At 44.6% G+C, this 24,096-nt stretch overlaps 1 protein-coding gene across 2 annotated transcripts; it reads right to left on the minus strand.

Annotated features, from left to right (window-relative positions):
- c1galt1la (core 1 synthase, glycoprotein-N-acetylgalactosamine 3-beta-galactosyltransferase 1, like a) lies at positions 1 to 24,042 on the minus strand. Of its 2 annotated transcripts, none has more exons than XM_084333752.1 (4): positions 23,887 to 24,042; positions 14,445 to 14,714; positions 12,173 to 12,837; positions 1 to 1,382 (listed from the first exon to the last, which is right to left on the minus strand). In XM_084333752.1, exons 2-4 carry the CDS (start codon positions 14,665 to 14,667, stop codon positions 1,035 to 1,037), a joined length of 1,236 nt encoding a protein of 411 aa, XP_084189878.1. In that variant the 5' UTR covers positions 14,668 to 14,714; positions 23,887 to 24,042; the 3' UTR covers positions 1 to 1,034. The 2 variants fall into 2 exon arrangements, with proteins under 2 accessions (XP_084189878.1, XP_084189877.1); XM_084333751.1 differs by lacking the exon at positions 23,887 to 24,042 and adding an exon at positions 17,004 to 17,164.
- Between the last annotated feature and the right edge of the window lie 54 nt (positions 24,043 to 24,096).

Genomic DNA, 24,096 nt, shown 5'->3' on the forward strand with positions numbered 1-24,096 from the left:
GTATACGTATGTGATATTATCGATTCACATCAAAGAGGCATCAGATAGATATGCATTCGAATGAAAGAAATCAGAATAAACTGTTTGCCATTTTCCAGCCAAAAAACGTTACTGTATCTGTGATCATGCTAAATGACTATAGAACTGTTATTAAAAAAAGAAAAAAGTACACTGCAGTTTGGGGAGAGATATTTTGAAACTGATATATTTTAAACTTAGAGAAGTGGGGGGAGAAAGAAAGTTTAGTTCCCTGGAACACAGTTTGAAGATGGAAAGCTTCCTGGAAAGGTACCTTTTCACTGTTAGTGTAATTAAATGGCTATTTTGTATTTACAATTTTGGTTACAAAAACATACGCTATTCAAAGAAGTATCTTCTAGGCGTATATGATGACAGGATAGAATAATTATAAAGAATCACATGTACAGTATAGTAAATTGCTTCGCAATCATAACCAAATGGCTCTCCTCAAACTGCATAGTGCACCTTTAAGCTATCAAGTTGTTCAAGCTGGTTCATGTATCATAGCCATATTAAAATGAGATGATGACAGGAAATGCAGTGTACAGAGAAAGGCAAGCCAGAAGGATCCATCATTCAATTATATTCAGTCCCTTTTATATTCAGGTTTTTACCACCCGCTCTGTAGACTACATGAACAGTGCTATAGTGGCTAGTTAAACTCAATGAACAGATCAATGAAGCACAGTCAGTAGAAAACAACAACAGACAACACTGTTTGCAACACGCCATAAGAAAAACACCCCTCTGTAACACAACAACCAACTCCGTAACAAACACACACCTCTGTAACACAACACCCCACTCTATAACAAACACACCACTCTAACACAACACCCCACTCTGTAACACAACATCCACTGCATCCTACGCTGCATCCGCCATCGGTTTACAGAGTGAAAATGACCATGAGTGCATTGTACGGTATTGCATGGGGTTCAACTGGGTTCAAACACCTCAGGTAAAAAAGAAAAAGCTTCAACTCTACCACCGTTAGGATCAGACCACAGTTATCAGTGATGCCTGTCCTGTGTGACCACAGTCCTGTTGTCAGAGGGGAGAAAGTCTAGAGCGCGTTCTGGCCCTTTCTCCGAGGCCGTCTCCACTTTGAGGTGGCTCCTGCTGGTAGTGACCGCCGTGGTCGCGTTCCCCTTCTCCGTGCCCTTCGGTGCTGCCGGCGTGCCGGTCGGTGTGAGGGAACCAAGCCCCGGGACCTGGGGGGGTGGCGGCGGCGTCGGGGGCCGGTAGCGGGGCCGGTACCCATAGGCTCTCAGGTGGTAGGTGAAGTACTCGAGCATGTACATCAACTCCGCCTCCACGTAGTGGAAAGACACAGCCAGGTCAGAGCAGCACTGTGGGCCCTGAGGAGACACAGACAGACACACAGTATAACTCTTGTTGGAGAAAACAAACACTTATCCGTTTGTTATCTATTTATATAAGTCTTCTTTTGAAACATCTGTGGAAACCTCATTTTTACATTTCCGAGAGTCCGATAGCAGAACAAAATTGTAGTGTCACTAAACAGATATTTGTCTTCTCGTTAAAGACCTAGCAGAAAGTGTCTTGTTTACCAGGTAGATAATTGTCACGTACACGGACGGTCACTGTCCCGACGGGATCAATAATGGACTCGTCTCATTTCAATTGCAAAGCACGACGAGTTAGCCACATCATCTGTGACAAATTGCCTAATTTTGCTTATTGTTGACAGAACATTGTTTCCAATGCAATCATCCACTTGAGCATCAAACCGGTTTCTATCTGCATTCATACTCTCTGGGAAAAGGCCACACTGGCAACTCTCAATGGGCCAAATAATCAAATATTCATTAACTCAGTCATTTTCACTCTGATGTATCCTTTACAAAAACACCTACGTTCCGTTTTATTCATCATAAGCTAAATGAATATTCATTCTATGCAGTTGGTAATCATACTCAATTACAATAAAGAAAGACACCTACACTTTTGACGATGTAAAAAGGGCCAATGTTATGCCGTTATCATGTTATGATGTTGAGTACATAACATCAAACACTAATGACATTGAAGGCTTTTCTGTGAACAGGTTGACCCTCTGCAGCAAGCCTTCTAACCTGACTTGACCCGTCCTTAATAGAGCTAAACCATTCATCAGGTTCCTGGTACCCTAATCAACCTCCAACCCCACCTTCTACACAATGCGATTTGAATTCTCAGCCACCAATGTTGATGCTTATGGTTATTCTCTGCTTATCATGGTCATCTATGAAATTCTCAGTTTAAGATTAACATTTCCATTTGGCCTGTTGGTATTTTGTGTCAAATGAAGGCTTCCAACAGATAGGCTACTTTAAAATAAATAACAGCAATAGCCTACCAAGTAAATAATTTAAGCATGTCATTTTCGTTTTTAATCAAAAGTATTATCGTACACAAATTCAAAATCGTTAACACTAGTCTTACATTGTTAATAAGAAAGAGCAGCCAATAAGGAATGCCATGTGAGCGGCCCAGGACTCTCTTGAGTGAGTGCATTGTGGTTGAACGAAATGGGAGTCGCCAGAACCTACAGTAAGCTACTATTTGCATGGGACCATATTACGTGGGGAGCATCTGGAATTGAGAATTACTCCCCAATCACTTTTATAAAAGGCGCATTACTACAGGGTAGAGGCCGAGCTCCGTGACGCGTTCAAGGATACAGACTGGGACATGTTTGAAAGAAGCGCCAGTGACGTCAGCGAGTATGCTGATACCGTTGTAAGCTACATAACTACAGTGGCAGACGGCATTGTCCTCACAAAGACGGCGCGGGTTTTCCCAAACCAGAAACCTTGGGTGGACAGCACTATAAGAACAGCCCTAAACTCACGCACCACGGCTTATAACCTGGGCAGAGAGTCAGGAAATATGGAAGAATACAAGGCTTCAGTCTACACTCTGCGCAAGGCTGTTAAACTTGCTAAGAGGACATATGCTGAGAAACTGGAGACACAAATGGCACAAAACGACACAAGAGGCTTGTGGAGGGGACTGAAGACAATAACTGACTACAAAGTCAGCGCCCCCTCAATGGGGAGCGACGACGCCTCTCTAGCGGACAAACTCAACTCCTTCTACGCTCGGTTCGGTGTAGACAGTGTCGCCGCTAGCCCTCTGGCTAGTGACGTCACTGGCGCACCGGCTGTTGTGGAGGGGGGGGGGCAACCGCGGGGGGGCGGGGGCGCTCTCTCGTTGTCGGAACACAGTGTGAGAAGAGCATTTATGCAGGTGAACACCAGGAAGGCTGCAGGCCCAGATGGTATAACAGGACGCATACTTAAGTCCTGTGCAAACCAGCTTGCCCCGGTGTTCACCGCCATATTTAATCAATCCCTGGCGGAGTCAGTAGTCCCTGCCTGCTTCAAGATGTCTACCATCATCCCTGTACCGAAGAAACCCTCCCCAACATGTCCAAATGATTACAGACCGGTGGCACTCACCTCTGTGGTCATGAAATGTTTCGAGAGGCTGGTCAAGGACCACATTTGTGCCTCTCTCCCCAGTGATATGGACCCTATGCAATTTGCATACAGGACAAACAGGTCCACTGATGACGCGGTCTCCCAGGTACTGCACAGCACTCTCTCCCACCTTGACCGTCAGAAGGGGGGCTATGTGAGACTGTTGTTCATTGACTACAGCTCAGCGTTCAACACCATAGTCCCCACCAGACTGGTGGACAAGCTGATCGAGCTAGGCCTGAGCTCCGCCCTGAGCGCCTGGGTACTGGACTTTCTGAGTGAGAGACCCCAGGCGGTCAGGGTGGGGGGTCAGACCTCCAACACCATCACCCTGAGCATCGGGTCCCCCCAGGGCTGTGTTCTAAGCCCCCTGCTGTACTCACTCTACACACACGACTGTGTGGCCAAGTTCAGCTCCAACTCCATTGTGAAGTTCGCCGACGACACGGTGGTGGTGGGGCTGATCTCGGACAACGACGAGAAGGCCTACCGGGAGGAGGTTGAGGTACTGGAACGTTGGTGCCAGGACAACAGCCTGCTCCTGAACATTGGTAAAACCAAGGAGCTGATCGTGGATTATAGGAGAGGACAGCGGGAGACACACACACCACTGAGGATTAACGGGGCTACCGTGGACAGGGTGAGCAGCTTCAAGTACCTGGGGGTCCACATCTCAGAGGACCTGACATGGTCAACACACATAGTCACAGTAGTAAAGAAAGCGAAGCAGCGCCTCTACCACCTGAGACAGTTAAGGAAGTTCAGAGTATCGGGGAAGATACTCCAGTCCTTCTACTCAGGAGCTGTAGAGAGCATCTTGACCGGAAACATCACTGCCTGGTATGGGAACAGCACGGCACAGGACAAGAAGGCCCTACAGAGAGTGGTGCGCTCAGCCGAACGTACCACGGGTATTGCGCTACCTCCCCTGCAGGCTCTATACAACAAGAGGTGCAAATCCAGAGCCTGCAGGATAATGAAAGACCCCCACCACCCCAATAACAGCCTGTTCCAGCTGCTGAGGTCAGGCAGACGCCTGCGAATTCTAGAGACTAAGACGGAGAGGCTTAGGCTAAGCTTCTTCCCCCAGGCCATCAGAGCCTTGAACAATGAACATTGAGAGACACAGAAACTGAACTATCCACACACAAGTACATACACGACACGCACGCTGAGCACGCTCACACACTAGCAGCCACTTTAACACTCATGCCGCACACACGCACACTTATGGCCAGAGGAAAGGCCACTTAAAGTAGTATTACATCAGGAACAGTGTATTGCACTACTAAAGCTAACTAGCATGTCCTATATGCTCTGTAAATACTAATGTACAGATACCGAGATGGCACACCATGTACCTGTTTATTGCACTGTTTTATTGGATTCTATTAATATGTTGTACCACTGTATTTCTATTGGATTCTATTATATGTTGTACCACTGTATTGCACATCGTCGCGGGCAAGACCAGCCGCATTTCATTGTATACCTGTATGCCGTGACAATTAAAACTCTTGAATCTTGAATCTTGAATCTTGGGTAAAAAAGTTGTCTCGACACCAGTTATGATGCGCAAATTGAATAACATGTCTGGTGGCTGATATTTAAAAAACAACCTCAGAATAATTAATAATAATAAAGTGCACTGCCCGAAGCAAAAACAAGAAAAGAAAAAAAGGATACTGTAGGCTGATGCAAAGTCACTTTTGTGCCTGAAACTAGTGTATTGTGGTCAAAGAGGCTGGATATAGGAAGAGGGAGGACAGGCGGGAGAATTAATGGAAAACTGACTTGAATTAACAATCAACTGCTTAAATATCAGGAATATCAATTTCAATATTGTAAATAAAATATTTACTCAATTTGATGTCAAAACTAGCAAAATCGTTAGCCTAGCTTACCCTCGTTTGTAAATCAAAAAATGTCATCAGTGCACCCAAAATATTACAAGAATCCCTTTTTAAAAAGATCAGCTGAATGACATTCCAAGTTTAAAATGTTAATATGTTTTGAAATTTACTCTGCAAAATGTACTGTGTACTCGTTGCTGCTAAACAGTCAGGAGAGATTGTTGCTTTCCCTTTTGATTCATATATATGATCAGGGCCGCCTGGGAGAAATGCGAGGCCCTGTGCGAGATTTAACGCGAGCCCCCCCCCCCCCCCCCCCCCCAAAGGTAAAAAAAAAAAAAAAATATATATATATATATATATATATACTTTTTTTTTTTTTTTTTTTATATATACAGTCAACATATTCTTAAATAATAGCGCTGCCCGAGGCGGGGCATGATACAGTCAACATATAGCAAAAGAGAGAGCGAGAGAGAGCTCCCGTTCTACAGTCAATATACAGTGTACAGAGAGAGAGAGAGAGAGAACATGTGTTTGTCATGTGTGTGTGTGTTAGAGAGAGACTAGAGCATGTATGACAGATTCAAAAGGACAAAGATCAAAAGAGAGAGAGAGAGAGAGAGAGAGACACATTGGAAAGAAATTGAAATGCTATTTGGCCCTAAACAGAGAGTACACAGTGGCAGAATACCTGAGCACTGTGACTGAAGATCCTTGAGCACAGCCTAGCCATCGAGAAAGGCCGCCATAGGCAGACTGTGTGTGTTAGAAAGAGAGAGAGAGAGAGAGAGAACATGTGTGTTTGTCATGTGTGTGTGTGTTAGAGAGAGACTAGAGCATGTATGACAGATTCAAAAGGACAAAGATCAACACTTAAATCCAACAAGAAGAGCAGGGTATACCAGAGAAACCAAAGCAAGGAGCCAATGGCCGACATCAGCTAAATAGGCTAGCCAGGTACTGTGAGACACCAGGCCACACACAGCTTTGGCCAATGGCCCAACGCTACCCAAGCTACACAAGCTACACAAGCTACACCATTCACACACAGCACATGTCGTATCTCCAAATGTTGTGAAGTAGCATATGTTTTGCCTGGAAAAAAACATCGTTATTAACAAAACATTCGGGAGGGGAAGGAAGGAAGAGTGGGGTAATGTCATGACATTTTCATTAATCTTAGTTACCTGCACGAGGGCGCAGGGCGAAAGGCCGCAACACAGGTCTCCACGTTGACGAAAGGCCTCTCGCTGCCTTGTCATGGTATACATGCATACAGCCAGGTGCTCTCACCACCAGGCACACACCGTTAGCGTTAGCTACTAGTAGTATTAGCTAGTCGACCAGTTTGGCTCCAGAGAGAGAGAGAAAGAGAGATGTCAGATCCACGGCGGGTATATAATCATAGGTTGACTCACGGTCACTCACCATAACGCAGTATCAACGTGGAAGGAGACTTTCTTGGCCCCACGGTGTAATTTCTTCTTCTTCTTCTTCGAGTACTTTCCGGCAGACTGGACACCTTTCGGCGTATTGCTGCCTAACAGATTTATCTGCTCACAAGTTATCTTCTCCTTCTTTTGAAAAGACATCCACTCGCCTCGCCCCTCTGGATAGGTTAGCTAACGCTAGTTAGCATTTAGCTAAGCTAGCTAATAGCCGACATCATGGCTCCGGCCATTTGTCCCGCTAGCGAGAGGCCTTTCGTCAACGTTCCTTGGTGACCGACCGACCGACTGATAATGATGATAATGACCGACCTCTTTCTTCGTCTTCGTCTTTGACTAAGCATAGTCAAAAGCTGCACGCTGAAAATGAAATAGTCAAACGCAGCTGACTCACGCTGGAAGCATCTCGACTCACGCCGGCGGGCGTACTACTGTCTACACATGACGTAAGTAAAACCACTCCCTTCGTTGAAACCTGCCTGCTGCTGCAGAACCCCAGCTGAGCTCCAATAGTGAGTATGTCTGCAGGACCCAGGAACAAGTCAGACACATTCTACAAACGTGTCTAATGTGAAATATATAAGCATATAAGCAAAACTAGATTTTAGGTCTGTGATGAAAAAGGGCCTCGCGGGAAGGGGGGCCTCGCAAAAAAATAAAAAAATAAATAAAAAAAAAGAATAAAAAAAATTAATAATTTTTTTTTTTTTTTTGCGAGGCCCCCCTCCCGCGAGGCCCTGTGCGACCGCACTGCTCGCACACCCCCTGAGGCGGCCCTGTATATGATGGTGGCAAAGCAAACGCTCTTATTTGCCAAATGCTGTTCATTTACAGGTTAAAGACAAGAGAGACTGATTGTATGACATTTTTTGCCTACATGTGGTGTTATTCACCGTTTTTGTTTTGTGAAACCACTCGTTGCTGCTCAACAGTCAGCAGAGATTGTTGCTTTCCCTTTTGATTAATGTATATTTGATGGTGGCAGAGCAAAAGCTCTTATTTGCCAGATTTACAGTTAATTTACATGTTAAAGAGACTGATTGTATGTTTATAGAGAGACATTTATAAAAACAATTTAATAGTTACTGTTGTAAAGGGCCAGATTAAACTGAGAATCTACCTTTATTGTTTGATATACTTTGTATATTATTTATATATATACACGGAATATCCCTTTACCTGCGTTCAAAGCAGAGTAATATTCGCTCTCCATATTGGACAGCGCCCCTAGGCGCCAGCGCGCAGGCCCCCAACGGCAGGTTCAAAGACAAGTTCAGGCATGTCAGGACATGCCCGGGGACAGCGTATTGATACCAGACAAAGACTGCGGTTTGGGACTAGATATTCACTTAAGTATATATACGGCGCAGGTGCGCAGAGTTGTTGTTCATCCCGAGTCAACGTGCAGTGAAGTGAGCAACCGTGCGTCTAACAGAGCGTTGAGAACCACGTGCGAATAGAATAGTAAAGTGTCAGAGTTTAATGCAGTAACGTCGAGTTCGACCTAATCTAATGTGAAGTAAATAGTCGTTCATTTATTGTATATCGTGCGGCCACAGTTCGTTCGTGTGTAGCATTACCCAGCGGTTCGTTGTGTCTTTAGCTAGTGTACTTAGCCAGGGTGTGTGGCCTAAATACGTCGCCCACACCCGAGGAGTCCTAGGCGGAGAACCGTTGGACATGTACACAGGAGAATCGGCGTCGGCGATTGCAGAACCATTACTGGTTGGATTATATTGATTTGGAACGTGTTACCCGGAGAAGAGCATCGTTGATTTCCACTATCGTTTGGGATTCAACCTCGTGAGGATGACAACTCGGGCTGGCCTCGTGGACGGAGGCTGGCTAACTGTCGTCAATGCTATCGAGCATTTGGATTACAATTATTGCTTTGCTGCTGATCAAGGGAGTTACAAGGACCGACTCCTGTACCTGGAGTCTCTTTATTCCTCATTGAATCAGACTGAGTACCCGAACATTCCTCTACCCTCCAGGCCTTACACCCCCGGAGGGAACCCATTGTCTCCAGGCGGTACCAGTGTTGCCCTATATAGTTGCTACTATACGACAGGTGGTGTCAACTTAGACCCATCGTAGGATTCCTGCTATTCTTAGTGACTCATGCTATTGACTGACTTTACGCATATTCTTCGCCATACAAGCGCGACCCTAATTCTCATTCTGTAACCTAATGTTGCATAATAATAATAAAATACCCTCAAATACTATTTCTTTGTCAATGCCATGTTCTTGTGGGTGTTCACCATCTATATTTGATGTACTGTCTGGCCAGTAATTAAAGTACATAACTAGCAGTGGTTTAATCTATCACAATCTTTAATACAGTCAGGGTTTTGTAACCCCTCAGTTACAGTTACAGTTGATATAATTGAATAGTTCAGCCTGCATTTGTTAGGTGTGATACACTGGTTTTGTAAAACCGCTGGCTGCTCTAATGCTGTGAGCATCAGAGACTGCTGAAGCACTAGTTTAACAATTTACGTTATGTGCAGAGAAACAAGTTAAAAACAATTTATGGACTTTCAATAAAGCGTTTAAAAAAAACGGTTGTCATTCTTATGTTGTGGCAGCAGCAGGGACGACGACGACTTCGTAACCTAGTTACTTTCAGAGTAACTAAATTACTCTGATAATCAAGTAATCAGTAAAGTAACTAGATTACTTTTTAAAGGAGTAATCAGTAATCCACTGCTCAAGAGTGAAAGAGTTTCGACCTTATCAGCCTGATATCTCAATTCAGAAACAATCAACAGACAGAGGAAGACAATAATACTCGTTTTATAGCTGGTTCGGTAAGAAGTGTTGGCTAACAAGAAGCTATATGGCTAGCTGGATGCAGTCATGTAAATGCCGTATTTTGCTTTCCATTCCTGCTTTTTTTTTTTTTTTTTTAAGTGGATTAAGGCTTGTGGACAGCTGAATATGTCACCCCCTTCAACTATTCTGATGGTAAATCATGTTTAATTTACGCAAGCCAGCCTTGGCTCTTTTAACAATATGCAAAATATGCTGTACTCATACTGAAGTTATTCTTGGTATATACTGTATACTAGGTCTGATCCTTTTCAGTTTCTTATGTGTAGTGCTTGGGATTCTACGTGAGGTACTTAATGCTGTGTGTGAGAGAGAGAGAAAGAGAGATAGAGGGGGATACTAATTAATTTCGCCGCGGGGGGGGGCATAATCCCGCGGGACAATGCATTGGTAACTTGTTTCAAATGACAATATATACATCTGTGATTATTATTGTACGGATCGGAATACGGGCGTGCGCGTGGCACAAAGATATTACAGTGATATGTATGCTCCTGAGTCCGACTGCCTGAGAGAGAGAGAGAAAGAGAGAGAGAGCGTGCGTGTTTGTGTAGGCGCTATTGGAAACGTGACTGCATTGACTGATCATATTGATTGATGGCAATGGTGATAGTTGTACTTACTGTACCTACTTAAATATTCGTACCTTGTGGTTTCACCAAAGCTCTGACGTGCACAGTAGGCTATACTCAGTGTGTGGTTTCGCCAATGCGTGCACGTGCGTGTTTGTGTGTGTGACATTGTGATACCTAGGTACATGTTTGCAAAATGTTTGGTATAGCGCCCCCCCTGGAGAAGAATTCACCAGCCGCCACTGGTCTCACTCCATTAATTTCGTAGAGTCCCAGGTCTGCTTATTTTCCCAGAGCTGGTGACTGAAGTAACTAGAGAGTTCCCCGTCTCGGTTCCTTCCCGTCTCTGTTGTGGTTGAGCAACATGGAATCACCAGAAAAGAGCTTCTGGAATCGAGAATGACTCCCCAGTCTTTTTGACAAAGACACATTCCTACAGGGTACGTCTTTGTGTCCTGATATTGGACTTGTCTTGACATGCTCCTGGATTTGACCAGTTATAATGCACACATTTTATAAGATTTCTCGCGGCCGATATGTCAAAAACTCACCTCAGAATAATTAATAACGTGCACTGCCTGGAGCAAAAAGATAAAATAGTCAATATTCTAACAACAGCATTGCCAGTTGGCAATAAATAAATTATTCCCTGCATTGAATGAAAGCCTTTGTAAGAAGATAAATATTGAGTAACGTTCACTAAAGTTAGCAATGCTAAATCGTGAAAATAATATATGGTGGGTGTACTGTACTTCAGGAGAAAACAGTTCCTCAATTAAACTGTTCAAGACAAGGTCTGTGATTATCTGTGTAACTGTGTCATGATTTCTGTAAAGAGTCATTGCAATTTAATTTAGAATTTAATTGTTTTTAGTGTTTTGAGCGCCACAAACCCAATGCCATTCAGCTCCATTGTATTGGAGTGATGGCAGGCATCTCTACAGCAGATATTTATTTCCCCCCTTATTGTGAGCTCACTCCGCACCTTATGTGTGGGCAGGGCCTGACCTAGCACATTTGGTGCCCTAGGCAAGCTTCACCTTTTATTTTTTTATATCGAAATATTGGTTGCAGATATAGAATGGGCGCAAAAAACTCTGCCCAGCAAAAAAGAAATATATATATATATATATATATTATTAATATCTTATTGTTTTTGCTGGACACAGTTTTTGGCACCCCCCTCTGGGTGGCGCTCTAGTCTAGGCAACTGCCTATGTCGCCTATAGGAAGCTCTGCCCCTGTGTGTGGGTACACCTCTCCCATTGCAAACGACATATAATGCTTGGTTGTTGGCCACGTTGAATCTTGTGACCATGGTGTTGTTGTCCCGGCAACGGGTCGTCACAACACATCATCAAAAGGAAATGTAGGCTTGTTAATGTTTACATTATATAGACATGTTCAAACACTCTTGGAACTCAGCAACATTCCACATTGCATTGGCTATTTGCTCGCTCTGTGTCAAAACAAGAGTAGCCCAGAAAGCTGACGGGAAGGCAAGTGAACATGATCAAAGTCTACTCTTATGCGTAAAGTATAAGCTCCTGAGGAAATGCACAAAGTTAACCTTCTGAGGCAATTAACTGGCAGTATTAAAACAATGATGAGTATATTAAATAAGACAATTAAATAAATGAACACCCCCTGTGAGCATTCCAATACCTCCCTTTCAAGCATTCTACACTCAGCGCTCCCCCAACACTCCCTGTATGCCCCTGGGGGGCAGTACTGCCCCTTTTGAGAAACACTAGTCTACGGGATGGTTTACCAGTTCAAATAAGCTTCATCTGCTCAGTAATGGAGACATTTTATTCATGCCCCGTAACCCAAGGATTTGTTGAATTTTTTAACCGTTTAGTCATGGCATTTGTAATTCCCACCACAGCGCGCCTCAACACTATAATCATATGCAGACAATGAGAACAAAACAGAGAGTTGCAGAGACTTGCCTCAATGATTGGGTAGTAACAATAGTTCCAGTACCAGAAGCTCTTGGAGAACTTGCCAGTGAGGTGGTGCTCTGGCACAAACGGGTGGAAGGTTTCACGCTGCAAAGTATCTCTGGAGTCCCCTGCCAAGACACCCATCTTCTCCATACACTGCCCCAAAGCTAGGTCCTCCACCGAGGTGGTGTGTGTGCACACCTTAGTCCGAAAACCCTCCACGAACCTCCTGAGGGCCTCTCTGCTCAGCACGTAGCCCGCTCCTCCACTCATGTAGCCCTGCTTGGCGTAGGGCTTGAACCGTTTGCCGAAGTAGATGGGCTCCTCTGGCGTGTGGTTGGACAGAACCCAGCGCAGATTGTCCAGCACCACGAAGGTGTCGTCGTCTGCCTTGAGGAACCAGTCTGCGTCGTGGGCGTGGTGCTTGTAGGCGTATTGGAAGGCCCGGATGGTCTTCCAGTAGAGCTGATCGCGGCCCTCCTTGGTGCCCAGGCCCACGGTGGGGAAGTCGGGGTCGTCCACGGAGCTCATGAACACCACTATGTTACAGTGGCGACTCCAGGTGGCCTTGACGTGACGCGCCTTGGTCTGCAGGTTACTGGGTCCCGTCATCACCCAGCAAAGCACACGCACCTTCTGATACAGATCGTCTGCAACATGGCTGTCCGCACCTAGAGGGTCACAAACCATCATTACAGTACACACCAGTCAGCACATTACCAGTCAGTCAGTCACCAGGAAGCTCCACTAGATGGCAAGCGCTCAGTGTGTTGTGGTAGCGTTGCGTCAGGGTTGCAGTGCGTTTATTCATAAAGTTCAATTGTTTCTACTTTATGCAAAGGGAGTTCGTCCATCGCAATGTGATATTTGGACCACACTGTCAAACTAGGCAATGTAGTTCTAAAATTAAACATGAAATGTTAAATGTTGTGGCATGCAGAGAACCAGGGACCACAGCTTGTTTATCCAATCGGGTGCATTCCACGATGGGATTTTTATTTTTTTTGTAATGGGGAGATAGTCTGTTGCCAGAGACACCCATCAAACAGAGTTGACTGGAGCAGTGTGTCCCCTAGCATCCTCATCTGATCTGGTGGAGGTCTGTCTGTCTATCAGAGAGCCATAGAGTTAGACATTCAGTCAATCAATCAGATCTTTTTTTGTCTTTTTTAGCTCAGTGGAAAGTCCCCAAGAACCGGTTGCTCTGGTATGGTTTCTCAGGCCTTGAGAGCACAATACCAGCAGATAAAAAGAGTGTTCTCAGATAAGCGTGTTCTCAGAGTGTTCTCAGTAGCTTTCCACTGGGTAAGGTCGGAACAGACACGCTGAGGAATCGTGTCAATACCTTCAATGTTTAGCTGTGATGAAATTCTCTTGAGCTTTTATGTGGAACATGACTGCCTTTTACTTTGCCGACTAGACATGGAGTGTTATAGATACTGAATAAAAACGAACTAGTAGTATATAAATAGTAATTTGACCTCACTAGCAGTTCACACCAAACATACTGTATATACACGAGTGTCTCACAAATACACACTCATTGTTCCACACATACAAACTGATGTGATCAACATCAACAAGCAAGACAGAAATGTGGTCCAACCTACACGGGATAGTGCAATAAAAGGGCTGTGCTATACAAAATAACCTTGGACTTATGGAACTACCTCCCAAACAATGAATGACGTTGGTTGGGAGGGAAGGAAGGGGTTAATTACATTGTTTCTCTGACGTCTTGTCTGTATGTCTGTCTATGCTGTAACATGGTTGTTCTATGTTTAAATTTTTTTGTAACGCAGTATTGTGTGTTCCAACACAAAACAAATTTCTGTATCAACAGACAATAAAGAACTATCTCATCTTATCTTATCATTTGTAGCTCAATGTTAAAGGAACACTATCTGGCTGCATGTTAGCCTAGCTTAAAGCGATCTGGCTGCATGTTAGACTAGCTTAGCACAATGAATGGAAACGGACATGGCCGGTTAGCCTTCGGGAGAGGTGTTAGTTGGACAATGCCAAGGCTAACCGGCACTGTCCGCTTCCATTCATTGTGCTAAGCTACGCTAACATGCAGCCAGATAGCTTTCTACTGAACGCACAGAAAGGAAACTGGTATCTATCTTCTTGTCTCTCTCTGGAGAAGACGATAAGCTAATTTCCCAAAATGTTGGCGTGTTCCTATAAGACGGCTTGGACTATGGAAGCTCCCACAGATACAAACCGATGTGATCATTCAGAGCTCAACGGTTTGGACTATGGACTATGGAAGCACCTCTGTGTTGAGGGTGGAGCAGGTTGATGAGGGCGGAGCCTTCCTTCCTCCAACTGGAGTTCTCGGTGGCTGGTCCCTCCTTCACAGCCGCGCTGTTCTCCGGAGCCTCCAACAGCACTGGGTAGCTCCTCTCGAACCATACCTGGCGCAGGAAGAAGTAGAGGCTGCAGATCCCCACCACAAAGCCCAGGGAGAAGGCCCATCTGGGGCTGAGGCTCTTCATGGTGACCCCCTCTCTGGCTCCTGGATGTCCAGGTCACAGCGACATGTCTGAGTGGGACAGTAGACCGGTTTAAAAGTTGTCCTTTCCAGATCCCTTTTTCAGTTGCTAACTAATTAATTAAGCTGACCATGACAGTGAGGCTTATTTTAGGGCTAATAGGAGGTCAGGTTAATGTTGGTTTAATGACATGCAGTGGTGTTTGACTGTTGGGGGCTTCATAATAAAATAGTATTCACAAAAAGGGAAATTATTTATTCTCTGTATTTTGTAATTTTCTATTACCCAGCCTGTACCTGTACCTCCCTGTGCTGCTATGACGTCTGAATTTCCCCAAGGAGATTAATAAAGGAACATTCTCATCTTATCCTTATCATAAATACCAGTGTTATTAAGTCTTCTGGTCATCTCTTCTTCTTCTACTTCTACTTCTACTTCTACTTCTACTACTACTACGGAGCCATTTCAAACCAACCTAGACTGTGTTTAGGTAGGGATGGGCAACCTTGATTGTGGTCACTGGTCATCGGCAGAAAACCTATACAGTCACCACGGCAGGAAGATAAGCATGAATATGCTATTCACATATCAAACTACAAAAACCATACATTGTAAATGTTTTGAAATTCTAACTTAGAATTCTAAACATTGCAACAGGAAATAAATGTGGGTCCTACAATCATTGAAGACAGAGACATTAGGATAGATGTGCCACTCACCTGCTACTGAATAGCAAGTTCATAATAGTGTGTTTAGGATTATTATTTCATTGCCATTATGTGTGCAGTGCACACTGAGCAGTGCAAGATGCTGTACTGAAAACAGTGAGCACTGCTCGTTTAAGTAGCATATTAAAGAGCCAAACATGTTCAGAATGTCTGTGTTGATTTCAGAGTTGCATAATACGAAAAGCTCCAAAGAGATTAGAGGGCAGCAATTGTTTTTTGTTGCACTTGTTTCTTTGTCGACAAAATAACACAAAATAACATGTTTATGAAGTACAGACTACTGGGTTCAATGTTCAGTTCTATGGTGGGGACCGGGGATGTCCACGGCTGAAGACATTCTGGGTCGACCTAATCAACCAATCAAGTAAATTGAGTTTCTAACAAGCAGACCTCTTAACCCTTTCACTGCCACACGACAGAAGGAAACCCTTTACTATCACACAACCGACGGTGATGCGCCATCATTAGCTCTGCATCGGTTGTGTGATAGTAAAGGGCTTGAACCTTCTGTATTGTCACAGTGAAAGGGTTAACCGGCTGTCCTGTGGCAGTGAAAGGGTTTATAGTGCTTACCAGAGATGTGCATTTTTCAGTTAATAACACACACACACACACACACAATGTGCACTTGTTTGAGTGCAGTAAATATTTGGACATACTGGGATTAGGTCATTATTGTCTAGTTAAGTGTGCAATAAATTATAAAGCTCTGCATTCCATACCAATATACCATTGATCTGTAATGTCCATGGGTTCTTCATAGCCTCTTTCAATTTTAGTGCATCAGGCTAAAAGTCAGGCTAGCAAAACCTCTAGTCTAGCAAAACCTCTAGTCTAGCCTAGTCCCCTCTACTTGTTTCCAAATGACTACACACATCACATGGTTGTTTAATTGACTGCAATAAAGAAAGGCTTACTTATCAAAATATTCCTTCCTACTACAGAGCTTGAAGATATGAAGCCCAATCCAAAGATAACACTCAACCACTGGACAGACCCACTGCCAAAATGTTTTCTGTGGGTTTTTACAGAGACCTCTGGCCCGGAATTAGGCTGCCACATGGTAACATCTGACAGTTGTCGTACGGTTGCTGGCGATTCGTGGTGAACCAATTATGATGAATTGAAAATGGGGGACCCTGATGTAAACAAGAAGAAAGTCTTTCTCTGATCTGCATTCCCTTAACAATTGTGTGTATTGAGCCTGTACTGTATTGTACCCATTCTGCAATCTGTTAATAAAGTTTTCAATCAATCAATCAACCGCTTTAAAATCGCTAAACGTATATCAAATTTGCTGTCGCTTTCTCGATCGAAATCGAATCTATGCCTCAAAGAAATGGAGAAAATATTACACATAGACGCGCCACATAGCCTAAATAAAATCTGTTTCTTAGCTACAGAGTGATATTGCTGGTGGCGCGTCGTATGTGGTGTCAGACAAACGGAATACTAATAGCTGTAGCCTAATCATAAGGCCACGCGAATAACGGGAGTCGTTCTTGCTTTCTTGCTAAATATGCATAGGCTATTCATTTAGGTATAATTCCCTCTCTTTCAAGTCAACAAAAAATAAATATTCGCAGATGTCTCAGGAAATGTGGTATTTACCTTTGCTTGGGGTTCAGTCATTTGTAAGCACGATACCGAACGCTATGGTATTCAGATCCTGGCTAATGTTATGTTATGCATTGGGATAGACGGCATGCCTACACGTTGTTTTCTATTATATACATGGTTTGATATTGCTGAAGTTCCCCGACGTCCCCTATTCTCCACTTGCACAATCTGAAAGTAGCCACTTCCGGCTGACTTCCGGTTTCCAATGGCACTTCCTGTCCCATCCAAATACATTGGTTTTAGCTACTTTTCTCCCCTTATTTAAACAACTTTGTCGTCACAGAGAGGCAATGAAACGTTTGTATTATTATAGTATAGAATGTATTTAATAAGCAAACGTTTGTCAGCAGGGTTTTTGGGCTGTATTTCATGTAAAAACGTTTACTGTTAGTTTCCTTGCTCAGCCAGCATTAGCTAACAGAAGCTAGTGGTTAAACAGGCCGGATTAGCTTTGAGCTAACTATCTTTCCCGACCCATGTATTCATTCCATTCTAAACATAACGTTAGTTTACAAAACATGACCTGTCTATATAACGTTGAGGAACAAATTATAAGTGTGTGGGTGTGTGTTTTGGTGAACATTGGACTGCAAACAGAAAATGCATCACAGTTACAGACAGTAGCTACTGTTAGCTGCACTCAGGCGGCGCGATCAGCCTGTTGGACAGGGAATGAAGATCTCCAGCGAACACTTCATTGCCTCGGATTATGTTGTTGGGGGTGGAAGGTTTGTCCAGAAGACCACTAATCAGCTGAAGCCTGATGCGGTTCCCTCGGTCTTCGACAGACAGACCGGCGCAGGCTCCCGGGAGCGATGGCTAGCTAGTTAGCACCAGCCGAGGACCGGCGTTAGCTGCCGGGAGCGATGGCTAGCTAGTTAGCACCAGCCGGGGACCTGGAGCGATGGCTAGCTAGTTAGCACCAGTCGGGGACCGGCGTTAGCTGCCGGGAGCGATGGCTAGCTAGTTAGCACCAGCCGGGGACCGGCGTCAGCTCCCGGGAGCGATGGCTAGCTAGTTAGCACCAGCCGAGGACCGGCGTTAGCTGCCGGGAGCGATGGCTAGCTAGTTAGCACCAGCCGAGGACCGGCGTTAGCTGCCGGGAGCGATGGCTAGCTAGTTAGCACCAGCCGAGGACCGGCTGGCTGCACTCAGGCGGCGCGATCAGCCTGTTGGACAGGGAATGAAGATCTCCAGCGAACACTTCATTGCCTCGGATTATGTTGTTGGGGGTGGAAGGTTTGTCCAGAAGACCACTAATCAGCTGAAGCCTGATGCGGTTCCCTCGGTCTTCGACAGACAGACCGGCGCAGGCTCCCGGGAGCGATGGCTAGCTAGTTAGCACCAGCCGAGGACCTGGAGCGATGGCTAGCTAGTTAGCACCAGCCGGGGACCGGCGTCAGCTCCCGGGAGCGATGGCTAGCTAGTTAGCACCAGTCGGTTGGTCCCCGGCTGGTGCTAACTAGCTAGCCATCGCTCCCGGCAGCTGACGCCGGTCCCCGACTGGTGCTAACTAGCTAGCCATCACTCCAGGTCCCCGGCTGGTGCTAACTAGCTAGCCATCGCTCCAGGTCCCCGGCTGGTGCTAACTAGCTAGCCATCGCTCCCGGCAGCTAACGCCGGTCCTCGGCTGGTGCTAACTAGCTAGCCATCGCTCCCGGGAGCTGACGCCGGTCCCCGGCTGGTGCTAACTAGCTAGCCATCGCTCCCGGCAGCTAACGCCGGTCCCCGGCTGGTGCTAACTAGCTAGCCATCGCTCCAGGTCCCCGGCTGGTGCTAACTAGCTAGCCATCGCTCCCGGGAGCTGACGCCGGTCCCCGGCTGGTGCTAACTAGCTAGCCATCGCTCCCGGCAGCTAACGCCGGTCCTCGGCTGGTGCTAACTAGCTAGCCATCGCTCCCGGGAGCTGACGCCGGTCCCCGGCTGGTGCTAACTAGCTAGCCATCGCTCCCGGCAGCTAACGCCGGTCCTCGGCTGGTGCTAACTAGCTAGCCATCGCTCCCGGGAGCTGACGCCGGTCCCCGGCTGGTGCTAACTAGCTAGCCATCGCTCCCGGCAGCTAACGCCGGTCCCCGACTGGTGCTAACTAGCTAGCCATCGCTCCAGGTCCCCGGCTGGTGCTAACTAGCTAGCCATCGCTCCCGGCAGCTAACGCCGGTCCTCGGCTGGTGCTAACTAGCTAGCCATCGCTCCCGGGAGCCTGCGCCGGTCTGTCTGTTGAAGACCGAGGGAACCGCATCAGGCTTCAGCTGATTAGTGGTCTTCTGGACAAACCTTCCACCCCCAACAACATAATCCGAGGCAATGAAGTGTTCGCTGGAGATCTTCATTCCCTGTCCAACAGGCTGATCGCGCCGCCTGAGTGCAGCCAGCCTGAGTGCAGCTAACAGTAGAGCTCTACTGTCTGTAACTGTGATGCATTTTCTGTTTGCAGTCCAATGTTCACCAAAACACACACCCACACACTTATAATTTGTTCCTCAACGTTATATAGACAGGTCATGTTTTGTAAACTAACGTTATGTTTAGAATGGAATGAATACATGGGTCGGGAAAGATAGTTAGCTCAAAGCTAATCCGGCCTGTTTAACCACTAGCTTCTGTTAGCTAATGCTGGCTGAGCAAGGAAACTAACAGTAAACGTTTTTACATGAAATACAGCCCAAAAACCCTGCTGACAAACGTTTGCTTATTAAATACATTCTATACTATAATAATACAAACGTTTCATTGCCTCTCTTTGACGACAAAGTTGTTTAAATAAGGGGAGAAAAGTAGCTAAAACCAATGTATTTGGATGGGACAGGAAGTGCCATTGGCAACCGGAAGTCAGCCGGAAGTGGCTACTTTCAGATTGTGCAAGTGGAGAATTGTGTTCCCCGCAATAAGTAGAAAAGCGCTTGTAAATTCACATTATCAGCATCGAGAACTAATGTGTGAAACGGTGGCTTCTCATTGGCTGATTTTAGTCGACGTATGCAAAGGGCCCGCCTTTCACAGTGGGAATCTGAAATACACAAAATCACTTTTGGGAGATTTCTGGCACACGGAAAAAGTTTATCATTGACCAAAAACTGTCAACAGAGTCCATAGCCAGACATAGACTATCCTATAGTAGTAATGTAGCCTACCATTTAATTTCTATTGCACATGATGTTACTCTCATGTTCTTTGCATTTTTATGAAGAAACATGTAGCCCTAGAGAATCTCCTAGATATTATGTACAGGCCCATGGTGCCTGCTTTCAATTCCAACTATTTAAATTAAATTAAATTGTATTGTCATTGTAATGTTGACACATATTCAGTTTCATATTTGCATGTGAGTTTGCATCATACTTCTAAGACTTTAGAAGTTTCAAGTTTTTTTATTAGTTCTCATACAGAAGTACAGAATACTTTTATACAAAAAGTATAGAATTTATTTTTCATGTTAGATCAGGCCTAAAAAAACTGTATATGAACTAATCTTAGAAATTAAGTGAACTTAATATGTATCACACTCTTATGCTTTATTATAGAAGTGTACTGTGTGTGGTCTTAGAAGTACGAGTGGCTGCAATTAGAAACTGGCCCTGGTAAATTTCAACCCCCCCCCCCCCCAAATGTACAGTTTCTTCCCCTTAGGATGTATATATTTTTTACGATCTCTTTTTCTTACACAGTACGTTTGTATGTCTTGGATGTCATAAATGTCTTGATGAATTGAAAATGGAGGACCCTTATGTAAACAAGACAAAAGTATTTTTCTGGTCTTCATCCTCTTAGCAGTTGTTAGTATTGAGCTGTACTGTATTGTACCCATTCTGCAATCTGTTAATAAAGTTATGAACGAGGAGTTTGACACCTGGTAGGAATGGTGGTGTTGACTAGTTCTACTAAAGTAAAATATCCCTTTTACTTTGGGATTCTCCAGAGATGTTCAAGCAACAATGATCTAAGCTTACAATACACAGACTTTAAAGAGCAACAGTGCTTTTGGTTCACAGAGCATCTCCCAACATTTTAAGAACGGTAAGAAACTACAATTGAGATAAAGCTAAACTCTAAAGCAGTGGCTCACATACTTCAATTAACAATAAAGCCCACCCCAGCCAGACAGGTTGTGTTTTCTCCACAACTGCACTCACACACTGCAGACAGCTGAGAATACTCCCCCGCATAACCTCAGGACTTCTGCCCGTTGCCTGCCAGAACAACTGAAGATGCAAGCCCAGCTATGCGTGTCTCTGCTAATCAAGGTAGGATTCTTGTTACCTGTGGGAGCAGTGTTCCATGCACCCTTCCTACTAGACACATTGGACCGCTTCTTTGGTTCCACTATCCTACAATATCACAAAGTAACGGCACATTTTGAATAGCATCTTGATCGGGCAAGCCATTGAGGAGCAGTTGCAATTTTCTGCTTTGAGAGAATAATCCTACCATGAGGCAAAATTACTCAAAACCTCACAGGCCTCCTTGCTATCATAAGACAAACAGTAACGCATCACTTCCTGTTTACTGTGTGCTTTTCTAAAATTCGATTGGACCTAGTGGTCATATGGTTTGGCCGATCAATTATGATTAAAGATGTTGGTCCCCAGATTCCACACAGCAAGTTCTGTGAGAATCAAGTGAACAGACTAGGGGGGAGTAGGGCAACAGTGATTCTCAAGGTCTTGTACAGAATGCGGCATGGCCCCATTGACTTTACATTCGTTTTGTGGCAAACTAGCCGAAGCTGCAGGTATTCAGTGTGAGGAACAGCATCGATTGTACTGAGAAAGGACCCTTTGACAACGTCATCCATGAGTGAGAAATAAGGTTAGGGGTTAAAAATTCTGAATTTACCCTTTAAGTTGAAGGTGCTCTATGCTATTTTTGAAGATAAATATATATTCATAACTGAATAAACTGGAAAATTGGCTCCCTGGAACAGGTTTGAAACTAGACCTTTCTAGTTGGAAACTAGGAAGCTACCTGAAAAGTTACCGTTTCACTTTTGTTAATGGCAGGGCCCCACAATTCTGTTTAGGCTACTACTCAAAGAGGCATCTTCTGGGGTTCCATTTGGTTCACAGTGCTTCGAAAATGATATTATTTAGATGCATGATGACAAAAGAAGCTTTGTAACAATAGCTCTGCAAATGTAAACAACCCCCTATTCCTAGATACTGCATGGTGCGCCTGTCAAGTTAAATATAAGCCAACTTGGTCTCATCTGATGTCACGTGATGTGGTATCAGGGTCACAGGGAAGATAACACATGCTACTGCAGACAGAAACACACAAAAGCCCTGTGCCATTACACCGCTAACACACAATGGGCCTATTTATTACAGCCAAATGTATAGATACTTGTGGAGGATATAAGCACTCGACGAGGAAACCCAATCCCATTGCCAAAAGGAAGTCTAACATGCCTATTTACATAATTATACTATGGAACTACACATTTGCCCTAGGCCATATAACTCCATTTAGCTCTTTTCTCTGACCAGCAGGCTGGCCTCAGTACCATCTACATCCCCTCTTCCAGCACGTTCCCTCTCCTCCTCAGTGTTATCCTGCAAACTGTGGTTTTCTATGACTTTTCAAGAAGTACTGATCAATGCTGCAAATCTGCACTCTCTCTACCAAGCACTTCTTCATTCCCTGATGTATTATGAGGCCTTTTACTGATTGACAGACTTTGACAGCTTTGACATCTGGTTCTGGAGGACAGGTCAGAGATACTGTCCTCCATTGAACCACTCATCCAACTCATAGTCCTGTCTGTTCCATGCTCTGTCACAGTGTAATCAATCTGCCTGTGAGTCATCTTCCGCCCCTGCTCTCGCAGACTCTTAGGAGTATTTGTCATAGATTCTTTTGGGGTGCAGAGAAACTGTTTACAGTCTGCACCACTGCTGTAGTGAGGTGCTATTGGGGTGCCCTGATGGAGTCTATTCCCTCCTGTCAGCTGTCTTTCAGAGCCATTACACATGGACTTTCCCTTGGCCAAGAGGAGGATGAGGAAAGAGCTGGATGCTATACTGGAAAACCCCTCCCACCCCCTCTATATATATATGAGGAGCTACTACCTGTTATCACTATTATCATTACTTACTACTTGCACTTTGTTCTATGTTCTATTATTATTACTACCTATCCTACCTGTACACTTGACAAGTTGTCACCTGTTCTATTCACAGAAGTCACTAACTAGGCTAGATCTGAATTTATAATAAAAACTATTGTGCCCTAATGATAGGGACAAGCGCTCAATGAAGACAATCCCATTGCCAAAAGAAAGTCTAACATGCTTATAAATAATATTATGGAAATACACACTATGCATTTTATTTACGCCATTTAAATGTAGCTTTCTGCCCACAGCTGTTCTCTGACCAGCACCCTCCTAAAGCACTTCCCCCCTCCTCCTCTGTGACAATTTGTTCCAGGAACTTTCTAGAGGAAACAAATGTACATTTAAGTACATAACATTCCCGAAAATTATGAATGGTTAACATTTTGTTTATTTAAAGATGTGTCATCAATCATCATGTAATTCCATACAATAGGAACTTATAGTCGGATTCACTTATGTGTGTTATAAAGCTTGGCCACTAGATGTCCTCCGTTACAAGTTGTGGAAAATGTCTCAAGCTCCTCAGAGGAGTCAATTCACTTGTCTTGAACCACTTCATATCATCAAGGCTTCTCATGGCTCATGAGACCAGATGTTTGTAAAAGAATAATGGATGCAGCAGGGGCCCACTTCCCTTATCCCGTCTGCCACTGCCACCAACCTGTTTAGGGAACGATCGAACGTAATAAAATATACAGTCTACACAATGGCTGCTTAATGATTGCCACGCGTTAGTGTCAAGAGTTATTCGAATTGCCTTACCTGACTGGATGGATCACATGTCCCGAATCTCCCGATGTCCGTCACACATCAGTAGAGAAACTAATTATGTGCGAAATGCACATTCAGAAGAAATCTAGCTAGATGTTTGTAGTATATACCCAATGCAGTCTACCGAAAGAGCCTAGTATTATATTTTTGCATATCTTCCTTTACAAATGTAAATCCATAGCCAGACACGCCCATGCAAAT

This window comes from Notolepis coatsorum (genome assembly GCF_963971535.1).
Source record: "Notolepis coatsorum genome assembly, chromosome: 17".
Taxonomy (NCBI): domain Eukaryota; kingdom Metazoa; phylum Chordata; class Actinopteri; order Aulopiformes; family Paralepididae; genus Notolepis; species Notolepis coatsorum.

Excerpts from the sequence above, each read along its gene's own strand:
- c1galt1la (XM_084333752.1), bottom strand. The coding sequence starts at position 14,667 with ATGAAGAGCCTCAGCCCCAGATGGGCCTTCTCCCTGGGCTTTGTGGTG. Across the intron at positions 12,838-14,444 it reads GCTCCACCCTCAACACAGAG|GTGCGGACAGCCATGTTGCA; the intron begins GTGCTTCCATAG and ends GTGACCCTCTAG. Across the intron at positions 1,383-12,172 it reads GTTACTACCCAATCATTGAG|GGCCCACAGTGCTGCTCTGA; the intron begins GCAAGTCTCTGC and ends GTGTCTCCTCAG.